This window comes from Protopterus annectens, chromosome 8.part1 (genome assembly GCF_019279795.1).
Source record: "Protopterus annectens isolate FY-2018-M chromosome 8.part1, PAN1.0, whole genome shotgun sequence".
NCBI lineage: Eukaryota > Metazoa > Chordata > Ceratodontiformes > Protopteridae > Protopterus > Protopterus annectens.
In genome coordinates, this window is record NC_056742.1 from 147,432,107 (window position 1) to 147,449,236 (window position 17,130).

Below are 17,130 nucleotides of genomic sequence, written 5' to 3' on the forward strand. Positions count from 1 at the left end.
GGAATCATTTGTATATTGTATCAGGGTGGCCTGTTGTGTGGAAGTATGGAGGGTGTTGGTGAAAATGTTAAAGATAAGGGGACCAAGGATAAAGCCTTGTACACTGGCAGTGACTAGGTAACTGGGAGGTAAGGAGAGACTGTGGAGTACCGTTTTACTGACACCTACTGGACAGGTAGCTTTTGATCCACAGAAGGGTAGGCTGACAGAGACCTAATGAGGACATCTGAAGTGGAAGTTTGCTGTAACAAACAGTGTTGAAGGCTTTAAACAAGTCCAGAAATAAAGAAGATACAAGTTTGCCATTATCTCTAGCTTTATTGACGGTATCTATATAGGTTAGAAGGGCAATGCTAATACTATTGGAAGGATGGAAGCCATCTTGTGTAGGGGATAAGAGCTCTTCCTGAAGGAAATAGTATAGCAATTGTTTTTGAATACATTTTTTTAAGTATTTTGGTGAGGGAGGATAAGACTGCTATAGGTCTAAAGTAATTGTCTGTTAAATTTCCTCCTTTGTGGAGGGGGATAATGTGTGACTTTTTCCAGAGAGAAGGAACATGGGATTGCTAGACTGACCTATTTATAAGGATTGAAACAGGACAGGGAATGCTACTGGCTGCTATTTTTAGGTACTCACTTGGATTGTCATCAGCTGAAAAAAGCACAGTTTAACTATAAGAGTAGTCTTATATAGGATGTGGTCACAGGTTTGAAAGTGAAAGTGGATGTGGTGATAAGTGGCTGTTGGGCAGGGTTGGAATTAGATGTTGAGGAATCCTTAGCGATATTATACTATTTATAAAATAAGAGTTGATCTGTACTGCAGTTTTAAATGGTAAGTTATCAGGAGAGGGGGCTTGGGCTGAATTTTTCCTGAGATGTAAGAGTTCTTTAATGGGTTTCCAAAAATTTTTGGGGTTGTGTTTAGTATTATTATGAATGTTATTACAGTATAGTTTTTTTTGTCATAATTTGCTTTCTAATATAACTGTGAAGCATTCTGAAATTTAAGATATTGAGGTGTTTTACACTTTTGCAATTACTTCCATACTTTTTCTCTATCCTGCATTAGCATTCTACTCTTTTCGGATAGCCAAATTGCATTATTTGTTTTTTCACTCTACCCTCTAGGATGTGCAAAGCTATTTAGGATATTTAGAAAAGTTGTATTGAATTCAATTACAGCATCGTCAAAGGGGAGGACTTTTAGGAAGTTCCAGTTAGAGGATAGTGTAGTAATGGACATTTCTGGATTAAACTTGGAAAGGCTATGTGTTGTTTTATAAATATGCTGTTTAACTAGATCCTGGGTGCATGTCATATCTAGTCATACAGACTGGGAGATGATCACAGAGAGAGTCTGACATTGTACCTGTGATGGTGTATTTGCTAGGGTCTAATACAAGGATCCAGTCTAAAAGAGAATTTGATATCTTGCTATATAATGTGTGGTGCTATTAATTAGTTGTGTGAAACCATACAAGTTCATACTAGATGTACGAGAGTTAGAGTTTATGTGCAACCAATTGTCACTCATGTCATCTAGTAAATTTTTTCTTGTGGAAATGTTATGGACATCCAATGTAGGTTACCTTCCAGTTTAGTTGTATTGTTTCCAGTTTAGTTGTATTGTTTCCAGAAGTGATAAAAAGGACAGTAACATATTTGTTTATAATTATTTTTACGAAAACAATAAGCTCCTCTGCTGAACTGAATGTTTGTGTTGGTTTACTGTAATGGGGAAATGTGGTAGGTACTGGGAAATGTTAAAGCAATCCCACCACCTTTCCTCTTTCTACAGTCATCACAGATGATATTAAAGCTTGGAGGTATAACTTCAGAGTTGTTTATGCTGAGTTTAAGCCAAGTTTCAGTTACAGCGAGCACATCAGGCTTATGTTGGATAATCCAGGCATGTAGTTCCGCAATTTTATTTCTTATATTTCTAACATTTATTGCAGCAAAAACTAGATCACCAGGGCTTGACAATGGCTGTTGCTGGTTTATGAAAGTGTGTGGGAGAGAATTATCTTTGTGTTCATTGTGACGGGTGGAGCCAGGATTAGGGTGTACATCTCCTCCCAGAAGGATTTTAATATATTGCGGAATTATGCATTTTTTTTTTTTTTTGGAGAGGATTCTTGCACTTAATTTTGTTTTTGTTTGAGTTGAAGTGCAATTAATCAGACTATATTTGGAACAAAGATGAAGGGTAATATTAAATAGGTTTGATCTTAACCAGTGGTAAAGAAGTCAGTCTCTAACCTGCAGTCCAAACTTCGGCTTGGCCACATCCCATTCTATTACCTTTCACTCTCTAGTTAATTATGCCCAATACCATGGTTCCTTTGCTAAATTTCTCCAGTAAATTCTAGCCCTCTTGCTTATTTTGTACATCCTACTTACAGTCAACCCTACTGGAAAAACCTCCTTTTTCAATTCCAATGTTGCTTTAGGTCTTAGAATACTTTTTTCTAGCTGTATGGTCATTGTTCTTCTCCTTAAGGACCTGCATCCAAACTCTTTCCACTTGTCATCAGCACTTTCTTTGACTTATAATATACTTAGGTTATGCACATCAGCCTTAAATGCATTGCTCTGAATTATTCATTCAAATCAGGCAATCCTAAACTATGTTGCTCAATAGATACAATCAGTGTTATCCCCACATAACACTTGCCTACTTCCACAACACAATAAAATCCTTCAACTCTATCAATTATGGTGGGCTGTAACTCTTAACTGGAAAAAAAAAAGTACAGTTTTGTACCTACCATAAATGTAGATGTCCGATAGGTATGCATCTGCAGTCATAACATATGGGTTGTCCTGCCTCAGGCAGCCCTTCGGTCGGCCGGATTCCAAAGTCTGGGTCTGGCCTCGGCTGATGTCGCACTTCACCCGACGTCATAGCTCCTGGGGTATAAAGGCATCAGCCGACGCCATTTTCCTCAGTGTTTCTTGCCCCAGATGCCAGGTGCCCTCTAGGAAGGCTAAATTTGGATAAAAGTAGAAATTCCAAACAGTAGAAATCAAAAGAATATATACATATATACATACAAACAAATACACCATAATAGATTCCCCCAGCTAGCTAAGAGAGGGTAAGTACCCTAGGAATACCACAGAGGGAAGAAGGGTGGGTAATCCTGACTGCAGATGCATACCTATCGGACATCTACATTTATGGTAGGTACAAAACTGTACTATGTCCTTCAAGGATGCATCTGCAGTCATAACATATGGGTAGAATACCATAGCCAAACTGGGGAGGAGGCACTAAGATAATGATGGTGTAGTTAAGATCCCTTGTAAAACTGCAGTTGCAAAACCTGCTCGGGATCTGGAGTATAAAGGAAGATTGTAATGCTTGGCAAATGTATGCACGGAGCTCCAAGTAGCAGCTTCTAAAATGTCTTTGGTAGCCACTCCTCGTAGGAAAGCTGTAGTGGTGGCTGTAGCTCTTGTGGAGTGAGGCCTGATATTTTCAGGAGTTGTCTTTCCATGAAAGGAGTAACAGAATCGAATGCAATTTCCTATCCATTTTGAAATTGTCTGTTTGGAAATTGCTTTTCCTTGCACTCCTGTTGCATATGCTACCAGAAGCTGGTTAGTTTTTCTGTTGGTCTTAGTTCTGTCCAGATAGTAGCGCAGTTGTCTGTGTACATCCAAGGTGTGCAGTAGTTTTCCCCCCCTGTTCTGTGGGTTAGGGAAGAACATAGGTAAATGAATAGCTTGGTTCAGGGATACTCTGGATACCACCTTTGGCATGAAAGTAGGATTGGTTCTCAGAGACACTCTATCCTGGTGAAAGATAAGGAAAGGCTGCACTGCCATTAAGGCCTGTAACTCGGATACCCTTCTTGCTGAAGTGATTGCTAGAAGGAAGGCAGTTTTCCAAGATAAGAACTGTAAGTCTGCTGATGCTGCTGGTTCAAAAAGGGGGAAGTGTCAATTTTTCCAGCACAAAATTGAGATCCCATGCAGGCAGAGGTGGTTTCCTTGGAGGTTTTACATTTTTGATCCCTCTTAGAAATTGTCTGAGGAGAGGTTGAGAGAAGATAGGAGGATCCATGTTGTACTCTGCTGAAATTGCTGAAGCATGAATCTTAATGGAAGAATAGGACAGGCCATTGTGGAACAGTTCTGCTAAGTATTCTAGGATGTGTGCTAGGTTTGCCAGTGTGACACCTGTTCCCTTTGATGCACTCCAAATGAGGAATCTCTTCCATTTGGCTGAGTATGTTTTCCTTGTGGAGGGTCTGCGAGCCTCCAGGATAATGTCCTTGACCCTCTGAGATAAAACTGGTTGGTTTTGTTTTATGCAATTTTCCAGGCAGTTAGCTGCAGTGTTTTCAAGTTTGGATGCAGGGTCTTGTAGTTGTTCTGTGTTAGAAGTAAAGACCATAGAGGTAGAGGCCAAGAGTTCGTCCGAGACATGCCTCTCAGTAGCGGGTACCAATGCTGCCTTGGCCAGTCTGGAGCAATCAGAATTACCTTTGGCTGTTCCTCCCTGATCTTCAGTAGAACTTTGTACATCAATGGGAGAGGTAGAAAGGCATAAACTGTCAGGTCCTTCCAGCTGAAAGAAAGGGAGTCCACCCTCCAGGCTTGTGGGTGGTATTCTCTTGAGCAGAATTTCTTCAGTTGGTGGTTGAGTGGGGAGGTGAACAGGTCTATCTCTGGCATTCCCCATGTCTTTGTTATGGTTTTGAAGATGTCTGGATGCAGCATCCATTCGTGAGCATCCATGGTAGTTCTGCTTAATCTGTCTGCTAGTGAATTTTCTTTTCCTGGTACAAATCTGGTCTGCAATTGAATGTTGAGATTCAGGCCTAGGTTCCACAGATCCATTGCCATCCGGCATAGAGGGTAGGAATGCGTGCCTCCCTGTTTGTTGATGTACCACATGACTGTGGTATTGTCCGTCCTTATCAGCAGTTGTCCTTGCTGGAGGAATGTTTTGAATGCCTCGATTGCATGCTTCACTGCCAGCATCTCCTTTAGATTTATGTGTAGATTCAGCTGGTCTTGGGACCATAGGCCTTGGATACACTTGTCTTCCATGTGTGCCCCCCAGCCTAGGTCTGAGGCGTCCGTGGTGATGGTCTGCCTTGGTTGTGGTTTGTGGAAAGGCAACCCTCTGTTAGTCTGGCAGGCCTGAGCCCACCACAGGAATTCTTATTTTAGGCATGGAATGATTGGTATCATGGTTTCTAGACTGTGTCTGTGTTGAGACCATACATTCCTTAGGTACCATTGTAACTTTCTCATATGCAGTCTGGCATGTGGGATCAAGATTATGCAGGATGCCATGTAACCCAGGGCCTGCAGGACTTTCCTTGCAGTAAGCTGAGTTTGTCTTGTCAATGCCATGAAGTAAACTGGAAGTTGCTTTTGTTTTTCTTCTGTGAGAAAAGCCATCTGAGTTATTGTGTCCAGTTCTGCACCCAAAAATGTTATCCTTTGGGATGGCACTAATCCTGACTTCTGTATGTTGACTGTGTATCCCAAGGCTTGCAGCAGTTGTAAGACATAGGTCAAATCCTTTATTATTTTTGTCTTGTTGTCCGCTTGTATTAGGCAGTCGTCCAGGTATGGGTAGATTTGAATTCCCTGAAGCCTGCAATGTGCGATTACTGATGCCAGGCATTTCGTGAATACTCTGGGTGCAGTAGATAAGCCAAAGGGCAATGCTGAGAATTGATAATGCTCTGATCCTGCAAGAAATCTGAGGTGTCTTCTGCAATCTGGTCGTATGGGGACGTGCAGGTATGCCTCCTTGAGATCTAGAGTCACCAGCCAAGACTCCTTGCCCAACATGGGAAGAAGTTGCTGTAGGGTCAGCATCTTGAATTTTGGTACAATGAGATATGTGTTCAGTGCGGACAAGTCGAGAATAGGTCTCCATTGAGTTTCTTTTCTTGGTACAAGGAATAGTCTGGAGTAAAATCCTTGGCCTTGTTCCATAGATGGTACCTTTTCTATTGCTCTCATCCTTAGTAAGTTGGTGATTTGTTTTAGAGCCTCTGACGTCTGGCTTGATGGAAGGTTTGGCATTCCTCTCTTTTGTGGTAAAGTGTGGAAATGAAACCTGTAGCCTTTGTCTATTGTTTGCAAAGTCCATTTGTCTCCTGTAATGCAATGCCAGTTTTTTGAAAATAAAGCTAACTTTCCGCCCAAGGGTGCTTCCAGTTGTGCCCTGGTAGGCAGAATCAGAGCCAAGTCATTGTGTCTGTCCTGTGGAAGTGGTTGCAGTCGTAGCTGTGACGGCACTCCTCTGGTTGTCAGGTTGCCACTGACAGCCCCTGTAGACACCCCTTGATTGACCTCTGCCTCTTGGGCATCTATTTCTGCCTCTCTGTGCTCTGGAGGTGTCTGGAAAGGACCAATTCTTTGAAGGCCAATTTCTGCTGAACCTCGGAGGTTGGACCTGCAGGAAATCCTTGACTGTTTGCACAGATTTTGCTTTTTCTTCCACTTTCTTGAGAACCTCCTGTGCAGGGGAGCCAAATAAACTTTGTTTCTCCATAGGGGCATCTAGGAGTATTGACTTAACATGGCCTGGCAAGGATTGCTCTTTTAGCCAGGCATGCCTTCGAATAACTGCTCCAGTCATAGCTGATCTAAATGAAGCCTCCAGTGCATCATAGCCACATTTTAAGAAATGATTACTGACCTGCTGTGAGTTGTGTACCAAATCCTGAAGTGACTTACGGTCTAAAGGTTCAGGAGAGGAAAGCTTTTTACTCAACTGATCTAACAAAAATTCCTGGTACTGTATCATGTGAAATTGACAGTTTAAAGCCCTGGCAGAAAAAGTAGCAGATGTATAAACCTTTTTACCCCATCTCTCTAATGCTCTTGATTCTCTTTCAGAGGGTAGGGGGGTTTTGGCAGAGGCAGCTGCAACACCCTTAGGGCCCTGAGAAATGGTTTCTGGGTCTGCAGCATGGGCCTTATACAAGTGGAAGTGAGAATCCGGGACCCTGTAATATCTGTCAGGTTTGGCAGGGGCCGGGGGAAGAGAATCAGGGGCAGAACTGGCATCATTGTATGCATCATCAACAACTGATAGTACAGGTGGAATGGCTAAAGGCCTATGCTGTGGTAAGTGTAAAAAAGTCCTTAGCCTTTTCCTTGAATCAGAAAAATCCTGACCCTGCCACTGGAAGTGTTCCCTCATTGAGTGTAGAGTTTCCCCAAATGAAAATTCTTCTGGGGGGGAGGCAGAAGGAATGGAGTCTTCTGCATCCGAATCCTCATAAGGTGAGTATGGTCCTTCCTGATGGTCTGATAACTCTGATCCATCCGAGGAGTAGTCAGAGGAGAAAGGTTCCGGGGGTTCAGTCCTAGGCCTTTTTTCAGGAGGAGGTTGTGAGGCCCTGTCTGGGTGAGGTTGGGATCCCCTGATCAGAGAAATAAGGTCCTCAGCAAGGCTAAGAATCTGAGAACTGGAGGAAGGTCTGTGAGAGGGAGCTTTAGTAGGTAAGGCCTTGGAAAGTTTAGCTGCCTTAGCCCTGGAGAAGGCCTTAATAGACAGAGAAGCGGGGGGTCTAGCTGCCCCACATGCAGGAGTAGAGATGTCCAACGGAATGGTGTCGGACAATTCCTGTGTGCCTGCTTCTTCGGTATGAATTTCTGTAGCCGACACAGCCGGGGCCTGTGAGGCCTCGGTTGTCGGAGGCATGCTTTCGGCCGAAGGAAGAACCGAGGACTCGGTTTCAGCCGAAACCGAGACACTCGCGGTAGGCCTAACCGTGGTTTCAGCCAAAACCGTGGGCCGCGAATGTCGGTCCTTTTCCTTGCGTTTTTTGGCTAAATGTGTAGTCAGAGTCTCCGACGGCATTTTATATGCAAAAGCGGGACCAAAAAACTCTTCAACAAACTCCGACCGACGTCTAAGTGTCCGTCGGTTGAAGGAAGCACAGGCTAAACAAGCTGATATGTCGTGGTCTGGGCCTAAGCAAGGAAGGCAGTAAGAGTGGAAATCCTTATGAGGTATTTGTTTCCCACAAGTTAAACAATTATTTACTTTGTCTGACATCGGCTGAGGCAAGAAAGAGTCCCCAACGGGGTACTTAGCTTTTTTAGAAGTCTTCGGTAGCTGAAATCTCTGGATCTGACCGACCGGCACTTGCGAACAGCTTCTGCTTCGGGCACCGCGCGGCAGAAAAGACAGAGGAAAATGGCATCGGCTGATGCCTTTATACCCCAGGAGCTATGACGTCGGGTGAAGTGCGACATCAGCCGAGGCCAGACCCAGACTTTGGAATCCGGCTGACCGAAGGGCTGCCTGAGGCAGGACAACCCATATGTTATGACTGCAGATGCATCCTTGAAGGACATCAGGTTGTTACCTAATAAATGTATTCAAGTATCATAAGTTTCCTATAACTTCTAAAAAATGTCTTCATTTTTCTATATACAACCTCCCACTGGTAACAGTTGACTTCACATGTGCTCATAGCACCTCAGAGAATAATTTCTTCCATCTGTAACCTAGTAACTATCCACTGGATTTTAATTGGATCTGCATGCAATCCTCCATGCAGCATAAATGCAAGATTTCCTCACTCCTCTACCAGTGAAATTGATTTCTAGAGGGACTGATTGCCATGCACACAGGGTTTCTTACATCTTTAAATTAATTATTCCAACAGTGACGAGTACATGTTCTGAATATTCTGCCTCATATCAGAGACCTGACTGAAGGAATTCCTTTAGGCTTAATACTATGCTGACAATTTATACTTACTTTCTGTCCTCTCCACCAACAGTGACAATGCACTCAGAGTATCCACGAGGTTTAAATGAATCCAACAGAGCCGCGTCTTGTTGAGGTTGCACAAGAGGAATGTTATTACACTCCCTGACAATCTCCCGCACCAGTGGATCACTTTTCATTTGTTCTCTTATGTAGCTGCAGTCCAATCCCTGAACCCACACTGCTGACATAACATCTTTCATATGGACCTGAAGAGTGAAAATAAGAAACGAGAAATACAGAAAGAATCGTACAGGAACTCATCAGTATTTACTAATCCTAGGAAAGGCAACTTATACACAATTCCAATTCAATATTAAAGACAGCAAGAGTCGCAAAACTGCTGTGTGCTTTACTTAAAATCAGCATATTTGTTATCTTAATTGCTTTATAATTGCTTTATAATCTAAATATATATGGGCCAGATTCAAGTGTACATTTTATGTAGTCAATAAAATTCTTATCACATTTTTTGTGCTTTCTAATCACTCAGACAGATTACACTAAGTGTACATGTAGTCTACAGTTTGTGGGAACCTTTATGAATCCCTGTCGATATTTAAAGCTGCAAGAATGTCAGTAGAAAAACTAAAATTAGGAGGAAGAAGGTGTGAGTAAAGTCTGTCCTGTCTGTTCACTCAGTACAATGCACACTTAGTATAGGCTTTATTGAATCTGGCCCTGTATCTTTTATGTCCTGCTAAGTGATCACAGAAAAAAAATGTCTCTCTCTCTCTCTCTCCAGCATCATTCTTTAACTCAAATTACATGCAGAAACAGACTACGTATATTTCTGACTGCAAAATGGAAGTCCAGACAAGAGTATTGAAGCTACACTACAATCCAGAGGGGGGCTGGGCTATTCATTTGTTCTCTGCCTGCTTAATTCACTTCCGTGTTAGATAGCTACAACTTAGCCTTGCAGCACTCTGGAGGATGATGTCAAACCACCACAGGATGAAACACATTCACTTATACATAGCAGAAACACCTATAGGCAATAAGGCAAATCAATTCACTTATGGCATAGCTTTGCCATGTGGTTGGGGGGGGGGGGGACCAGAGTACTCAGTGAAAGCAAATACCAATATGGGTTTGACATGCAGACTCTGTACAAAATGCACTCCCCATACAATGGCTGCTGTCCTCTACCAGATAATAATGAACAATATAACCTGAAACTTGCAGATACCTAGTGAAGATCAACAGCAGTACACCTGAAGGTTGCAATATATTATATTAAAAGCATACATATGGTTTACATGACATTTTATATTGTTATGCACCGCTATTCCCAGTCACGGCAAAACAACTGACTTTTACAGAGATATCTTAAGACCTCACCCCCCCCCTCGACACACTGCATGCGACATTAAAATGCAGCTAATACTGAATAATGTTTTTGTCTTCTCTTATGCCTGTAACATGAACATTAGTTCAAACAACAAGCAATTGGCAAATCCTGGAATATGGGGAAAGGTGGCACAGTCACTACACCAAAGCACACAATGACCATAGAGAATATATCAGCAGAAACACTACCACAGTAAGGTGTTTTCTCAGACAAAAAACTACAGGGTTATCATAGATTCATGATACTGTTACTAGGCTAAAGACCGTTGGGGGGGGGGGGGGCTTCTTTCTAACCCCAGCAAAGTTTTCCCAAAAGAATAATGATGTCCTGTATCCACATCGGACACTGAGGGACAGGCATTTATAAGCTACCTCTGTTCATAAGGGACATGGGTATCAGGCCTGGTGTAAAGTTCCTACTCCCCATCCAATGGTCTAGGTTGTGCTTAAACTGGGTAACAGATGAACTTGGCTTCACATGGATGGGAAGCCTGTTCCACAGGAGGGGTAGTCTCTAGGACACATATCTGTCTCTCCAGCATGTTGTGTTTAAATCAGGTCTCTAAACCTCTATTTGTGGTACTCTGACTTATGAATATGTAGGAGATTCATAAGCGTGGGGACTGCAGACGCCTTGCAAGTCAAGCATAAATCACCCCCAGCAATCTATAGGAAACTAAGTGCAGGGAAAGGACTTTAAGGCACTCTGCATAAGATGGGTTTGCTATGTCTTGTATTCTTTTTGTAAGGAACCTCTGAGGTTATTCTACTTGCTGCATATGCCTGGTCAGGTACATACCAAAGGGAGCACTGTACTCTGGTCTGATAAGGGCAGAGTACAGTGGGATAATGACTTCTTTGGACCTAGATACCATACACTTACAAGTTGAACATAAAAGGATTTCCTCATCACAGTGGCCATGTGGTGGTCAAAGGTACAGATACTGTATGTGCGTACCCAGAGCCCTGACCACTGCTTCGACGTGTATTATCAACATGGTATTTAGCTGGCAAGGTTGACCTCTCAAAGGGTATAATTATGCATTTCTTAGCACTGAGTTTAAGACCATGGCTTTGGCACCATTTGTTAGTCAGAGAAAGATCTTCATGAAGAATGCTAGTGTCTGCAGGGCAATCTATGATAACCACCAGCTTGCAATCATCTTCAAACTTAGTCAGCCATAAACTTTCAGCATTTGCTCCCATTTCAGAAAAAACGATGTCAAAAAGGAGCAGGCCTAGTAGCGAGCCCTGGGGGACTCCACTAGTGACTAACCTCTTGGTGGCGGTGGCCTCACTTATTTTGGCTTCCTGGGTCCTAATCAGTGAGCCAGTTGGCTATCCAGTGGGTGATAAAAGGGTTTATACCAAAATTAGTGAACTTGGCTATGATGCCTAGGTGACGTATTGTATCAAAAGCCTTGGTCAGATCAAAGTAAGCTATGTGCACAGTCTTACCTTCATTCAGTGCTTTAGTATCCCTCTCAAAATGTCCACCAGATTTAATAGGCATGACCTTCCTTTAAGGAAAACGTTTTATGGGTCCAGCGTTTGAAGTTAACCTAGTCCTCACTTATGTCCATGATGATTCTTCCTATGGCCTTACACATAAGGCTGGTAAGACCTATTGACCTGTACTTACCCAGGCTACAGTCCTTTGTGCAGAGGAAGGACTGTAGCCATCTTCCGTTCCTTGGGCACAAAACCTCCAGTTGAAAACTAAAGTGGACCAGAGAGGTCATGGTTCATGCTATTTATTAAACATCCCGGTATATTATCAGGTCCCATCGATGCAGTGTTTTTGGCCTTGGAAAGTGAATGGATGACCTGTTCCCTCGTAATGCTTGGGAGGATTGTGGTATGTGGTATTTCCTTTGGACTACCAGGGGGAAGTGGGGGGAAGAGATTTGAGCTGAACCTGTCAGCCAAATGGTTGGCAATCACCTCCGGTTCAGTGTGGGTGATGTCATTTACAACAAGTTCTGCACATTGTTATGCATTTCCTCTGAGGATATGGACACACCTGTAGAAATCTTTGTGGTTGTCCTTTGCCTGAGAAGCTACTTTTTTCTTCAAATTTAGCCTCTGAATTATTAACTATTAGCTGCTTGTTTAGATTTGCAAGGGTCTTTTAGTATATATGGCTTTGTTCCTATTACACTTGGCCAAGATTTTCTTCTTTTATTGGATAACCAATTATATTGTGATTCCACCAGTGTGGCTTATCTTTTGGCTTTGTCTTGTTCTTAATATGAGTGGACACAGCTCATTCTGTACAGCTATCAATATGGCTGCACAGAGATTTTATAAATAGCTCAGCATATGCTATAGTGTTTACTGGGTATGGGGGGTGCTTGGAATTTAGCCAAGGTGTTGTTCAGTAGAGAGAGGTTAGCCTTGGAATAGTTCCTAAAGGTTTTTGGTTTCCCTGGATCCCAAGATTTAACTTTTATTTCAAGTAATACTGCCTTATAGTCAGATCAGATGAGTGAAAACATTACATTGGGTAAGGAACATCGGCCTCCCATGTTCATAAGGACAATGTCAAAGATGTTTGTACCACAAAAGGAAAACAGACTAACTGTTCTAGGATGTTGGTATTAAAGTTTAGGAATCACTGGGTTGTGTATTAGAAGTGATGTAGGGTTCACAATCTATAGAGGTATAGATGAAATCCCCCATTAACACTGTATTGGATTGAAATGTGAGGAACTTTAGTACATTTGAGATAGATAGTATGGGTTTCCTGGGACATGGAGTGGGACCTAGAGGTTGCAAGGATATGGCATAACACCCTGTTTATGGTGAGTTGTACATGTATGAGCTCCAGTGGTCATACACTTGGTTGGACTGTTTAAAAACTGTTTTACTTTGCGAATATTTAAAGCACAGCACTTGTTGAGCTTTGTGCACAGTTTACCAGAGCTGCTCAGAGTTTGCCGCCCTTAGCCAGAGATCTGAAGCCAATCTGAATGAAATCTAAAGCATTCTGTGAATTCTAATGAAAATTAAGTATTTTTATAACCTTCATTGTACTTTTAAACTGTTTTGCAACCTACTTTAAACTGTTTGCGTTGTTTGTGACTGTTTTCTGCACTGCCTATTTATGGTACTTGAAAAATTTATAGCACAGGCTAGATTCAGACTTGCTAAATCTAGACTGTTTGGTATTTTATGAGCACTAAAAGCCTGCCATCTTACATTAAGAGGGCCCTTCTGCACTCTTATGGCTGAAGAGTTTAGTCAAGGACCCGTGCGAGTTGTGGACTGTTGGAACAAGGCTCAGTCTTGGGCTTTCTTATTGGTTGGATTATTTGAAAACTATTTTACTTAGTTGATATTTAAACACAGCATTTGCACATAGATGCGTACTGTTAGCACTGCTGTGTATAGATGCAAATTCTAAAAACGTACAATTTCCCCTACATAACTGCTAGGGAACCCTCCTAACCTTCCCTGCTTCTCAACAATGTAGTTGCACACTGCTGCCCAGACAGCAACCCAACTGCATTTTTTGAGGCGCTGGTGCAGGTTTCTACCCCTAGGCCTCCCATAGATTAGCTGATTTTACTAGTTATACAGCAAAACCTAGTCCATCTAGCCCACCCTCCACAACTTATTACAGAATACACCTGACATAATGGAAGGTCAGTTTTCCACCATTTCTACAGCCAGGTCTGATTGACATGGGCATCCAGAGGCAATGTAGCAATCGTCTCATGCATACAGACAACCTACTATGCCCTAAAACATACAGAAAACCTACTACCCCTAAAACATGCAAATCCAATATGTGAGAGATGTATCTATACTACGAATCTAGAATCAAAGTTCTTTCTCTCATATAACATTCCAAATACCAAGCAGATTGTCAGCACCCACACTCTACCTCCCATACATACATACCAAGCACACACTTAAACCCATATATGCGGAGGTACTCACTAGAAATATACCAAAAGAGTAAACAGCTCCCAAGCAGAAACATTCTGCACACAATATGGTCCCACCCACCACACCCACACACCCACACCCATGCACACCTCACCCAATAAGTCTCTAAGGCAGATTCTATCTAAACCAAATGTCTTGGTTATAGGCAACTCCATAGTGAAACACAAAGATGTCCCCCTCAATAGGCTGGACAAGAAGAAGGTCATGGTCCCAGCTACACCACACTCCTCCACACACACACACACCTCACCCAATAAGCCCCCAAGGCAGATTCTATCTAAACCAAATGTCTTGGTTATAGGCAACTCCATAGTGAGACACAAAGATATCCCCCTCAATAGGCTGGATAATGAGAAGGTCACTGTCAGCAGCCTGTCTGGTGCCAGGATCCACCAAATCATCTTGACTGCAATCCCCTTGCACAAAGGGGATCCCTCAACTGACCCCAGGAAAGTACAGTTGTGTACACTTACCATAAATGTAGATGTTCAAGTGTCTTCACTGTTGCAGTCATGACTGTAGGGTTCTCTCCTGCCGGCAGGCAGTCCTCGGTCGGCCAGAATCCCAAAGTCTGGGTCTGGCGTCGGCTGTTTAGCCATGCTCCCTGACGTCAGAGTGCCAGGAGTACAACGCTGACAGCCGACGCCATGTTCTCCAGTTTTTCTTGCCCCAGATGTCAGGAGTCCCAAAATGAATAAGGTCCCATACCCTTTGCAAATACACCTCAGAAGAATGGTGAAAAAAGGAACCACACAAAAGTAAAAACAAGAGGGGACAGGAGGGATGGAAACCCAGACTGCAACAGTGAAGACACTCGAACATCTACATTTATGGTAAGCGTACACAACTGTACTATGTTCAATGTGTTTCATAGTTGCAGTCATGACTGTAGGGTGGAAACCCAAAGCAGAATGAAAGGGAGGTGGTCATAAAGAAGAAGGGGCGGCTAAAAGGCCCTGCAAGACTGCAGAAGCAAAGCCTGCCCTAGACTTAGAGTAGAGAGGTAGATTGTAGTGCTTTGAAAAAGTATGCACTGAACTCCAAGTTATAGCTTCCAAAATGTCTTTGGTAGGAACTCCCCTGAGGAAGGCAGCAGAAGTGGCAGCAGCTCTGGTGGAATGAGTCCTTATACTCCCTGGGATTTGCTTTCCATGGTGTGAATAGCAAAATCTGATTCCATGAGCAATCCATTTAGAAATGGTTTGTTTTGAAATGGCTTTACCTTGGGAACTTGAAGCATAAGAAACAAACAATTGCTCTGATTTCCTGATGTCCTTGGTTCTGTCCAGGTAAAAACGTAGTTGTCTGTGTACATCTAAGGAATGTAAGATCCTTTCCCCTTTATTTTGAGGAGTGGGGAAAAAAGTTGGCAAGTGAATAGTTTGATTTAAAGCCACTTTGGAAACCATCTTAGGCATGAAAGTAGGATTAGTCCTTAAAGACACCCTGTCTTGATGAAAAATAATATAAGGTTCCACAGCCATAAGAGTTTGCAACTCTGAAACTCTCCTGGCAGAGGTCAGAGCTAACAGGATGGCTGTTTTCCAAGATAAAAACTTGATGTCAGAAGTGGCAGCAGGCTCAAAAGGAGGTAAGATGAGCTTTTGCAAAACATAGTTGAGATCCCAAGCAGGAATGGGAGGAGATCTAGGGGGCCTTAAGTTCTTAGCTCCTCTGAGAAACTGTCTCATGAGCTGGTGGGAAAAGATTGGAAGGTCTGTATTATAATGAGCAGAAATAGCAGAGGCATGTATCTTAATGGAAGAGAAAGACAGACCCTTATGTAAGAGGTCTGTCAGGTAAAGTAAAATCAAAGGAATGTTAGGAAAAAGAGGATCAGAATCCTGAGCCTGCATCCAAGAACAAAATCTTTTCAATTTTCCTGAATAAGATTTTCAAGTGCTAGGACGTCTGGCTTCTAAAATGACATCCATAACCTGCTTGGGTAGGAGAGAATGAATCAAAGACCCTGGATTAACCAGGCCGCCAGGCTGAGAGTTCTGACATGGGAGTGTAGAACCTGACCCTGGTGTTGGGACAGAAGGTTCGGAGTCTGTGGTAAAACCCAAGGGGGCTCCAGACAAAGGTTTTTCAGAGTTGGGTACCAAAACTGTCGAGGCCAATTTGGGGCCAGCAAGATTATCATCTTGGGCTTGTCCTGTTTGATCTTTAGTAATACCCGTGGAAGAAGAGGAAGAGGTGGAAAGGCATATCCCAAGAGGTTTCTCCAACTGAATGATAGTGCATCCACTTTCCAAGCTTGTTCGTGGAAAGTCCTGGTGCAAAAAATCTGTAGTTGATGATTGAGGTGGGATGCAAAGAGGTCTATGTGAGGACATCCCCAGACTGCTGTTATCTTCAATATTTCGGTGTCCAGCATCCACTCATGTGGGTCCAAAAGGTTTCTGCTCAGACTGTCTCTGCCAGGAAGTTTTGCTTTCCTGGTAGAAACTGAGCTTGAAGGTCCAGATTGCAAGCTAGAGCTGTGTTCCACAGATCCATGGCTAGTCTGCAAAGGGGGTAGGAATGAGATCCCCCTTGCTTGTTTATGTACCACATAACTGTGGTGTTGTCTGTCCGTATCAGTAGTTGTCCTGGTTGTAGAAGATTCCTGAAGGCCAACAGAGCTTTCTGAACGGCTAACATTTCCTTTAAATTGATATGCAGATGCTTTTGATCATTTGTCCAAAGGCCCTGCAGACAGTTTCCCTGAAAATGGGCTCCCCATGCATAATCTGAGGCATCCGTGGTTAGTATCTGAGTGGCAGGAGGCAGACAGAAGGGTTTTCCTTTGTTTAGAGTACATGCCTTGGACCACCAAAGGAATTCCTTTTGAAGACAAGGCAGGACGGAGATCAGTATGTCTAAACTGTGGCAATGCTGAGACCATACACTTTTTAGGTACCACTGTATTTTCCTCATATGTAGTCTTGCATACGGTACGAGAAGGATGCAGGAGGCCATGTAACCCAAAGCCTGCAGGAATCTCCTTGAAGATAGCCGAGTTAAAGTTGCCAAGGTTTTGAAAGTTGAAGCCAGCTGTAACTGTTTTT

General features: G+C 42.9%; 1 protein-coding gene across 2 annotated transcripts in view; it reads right to left on the reverse strand.

Moving 5' to 3' along the window:
- Nucleotides 1-17,130, reverse strand: part of GAN (gigaxonin) — a 1,111,762-nt gene that overhangs the window by 677,585 nt on the left and 417,047 nt on the right. For both annotated transcript variants that reach the window (XM_044081792.1, XM_044081791.1), the window contains exon 4: nt 8,762-8,979. In XM_044081792.1, coding sequence (XP_043937727.1) covers nt 8,762-8,979 — 218 coding nt within the window. The remainder of the gene's footprint in view (nt 1-8,761; nt 8,980-17,130) is intronic.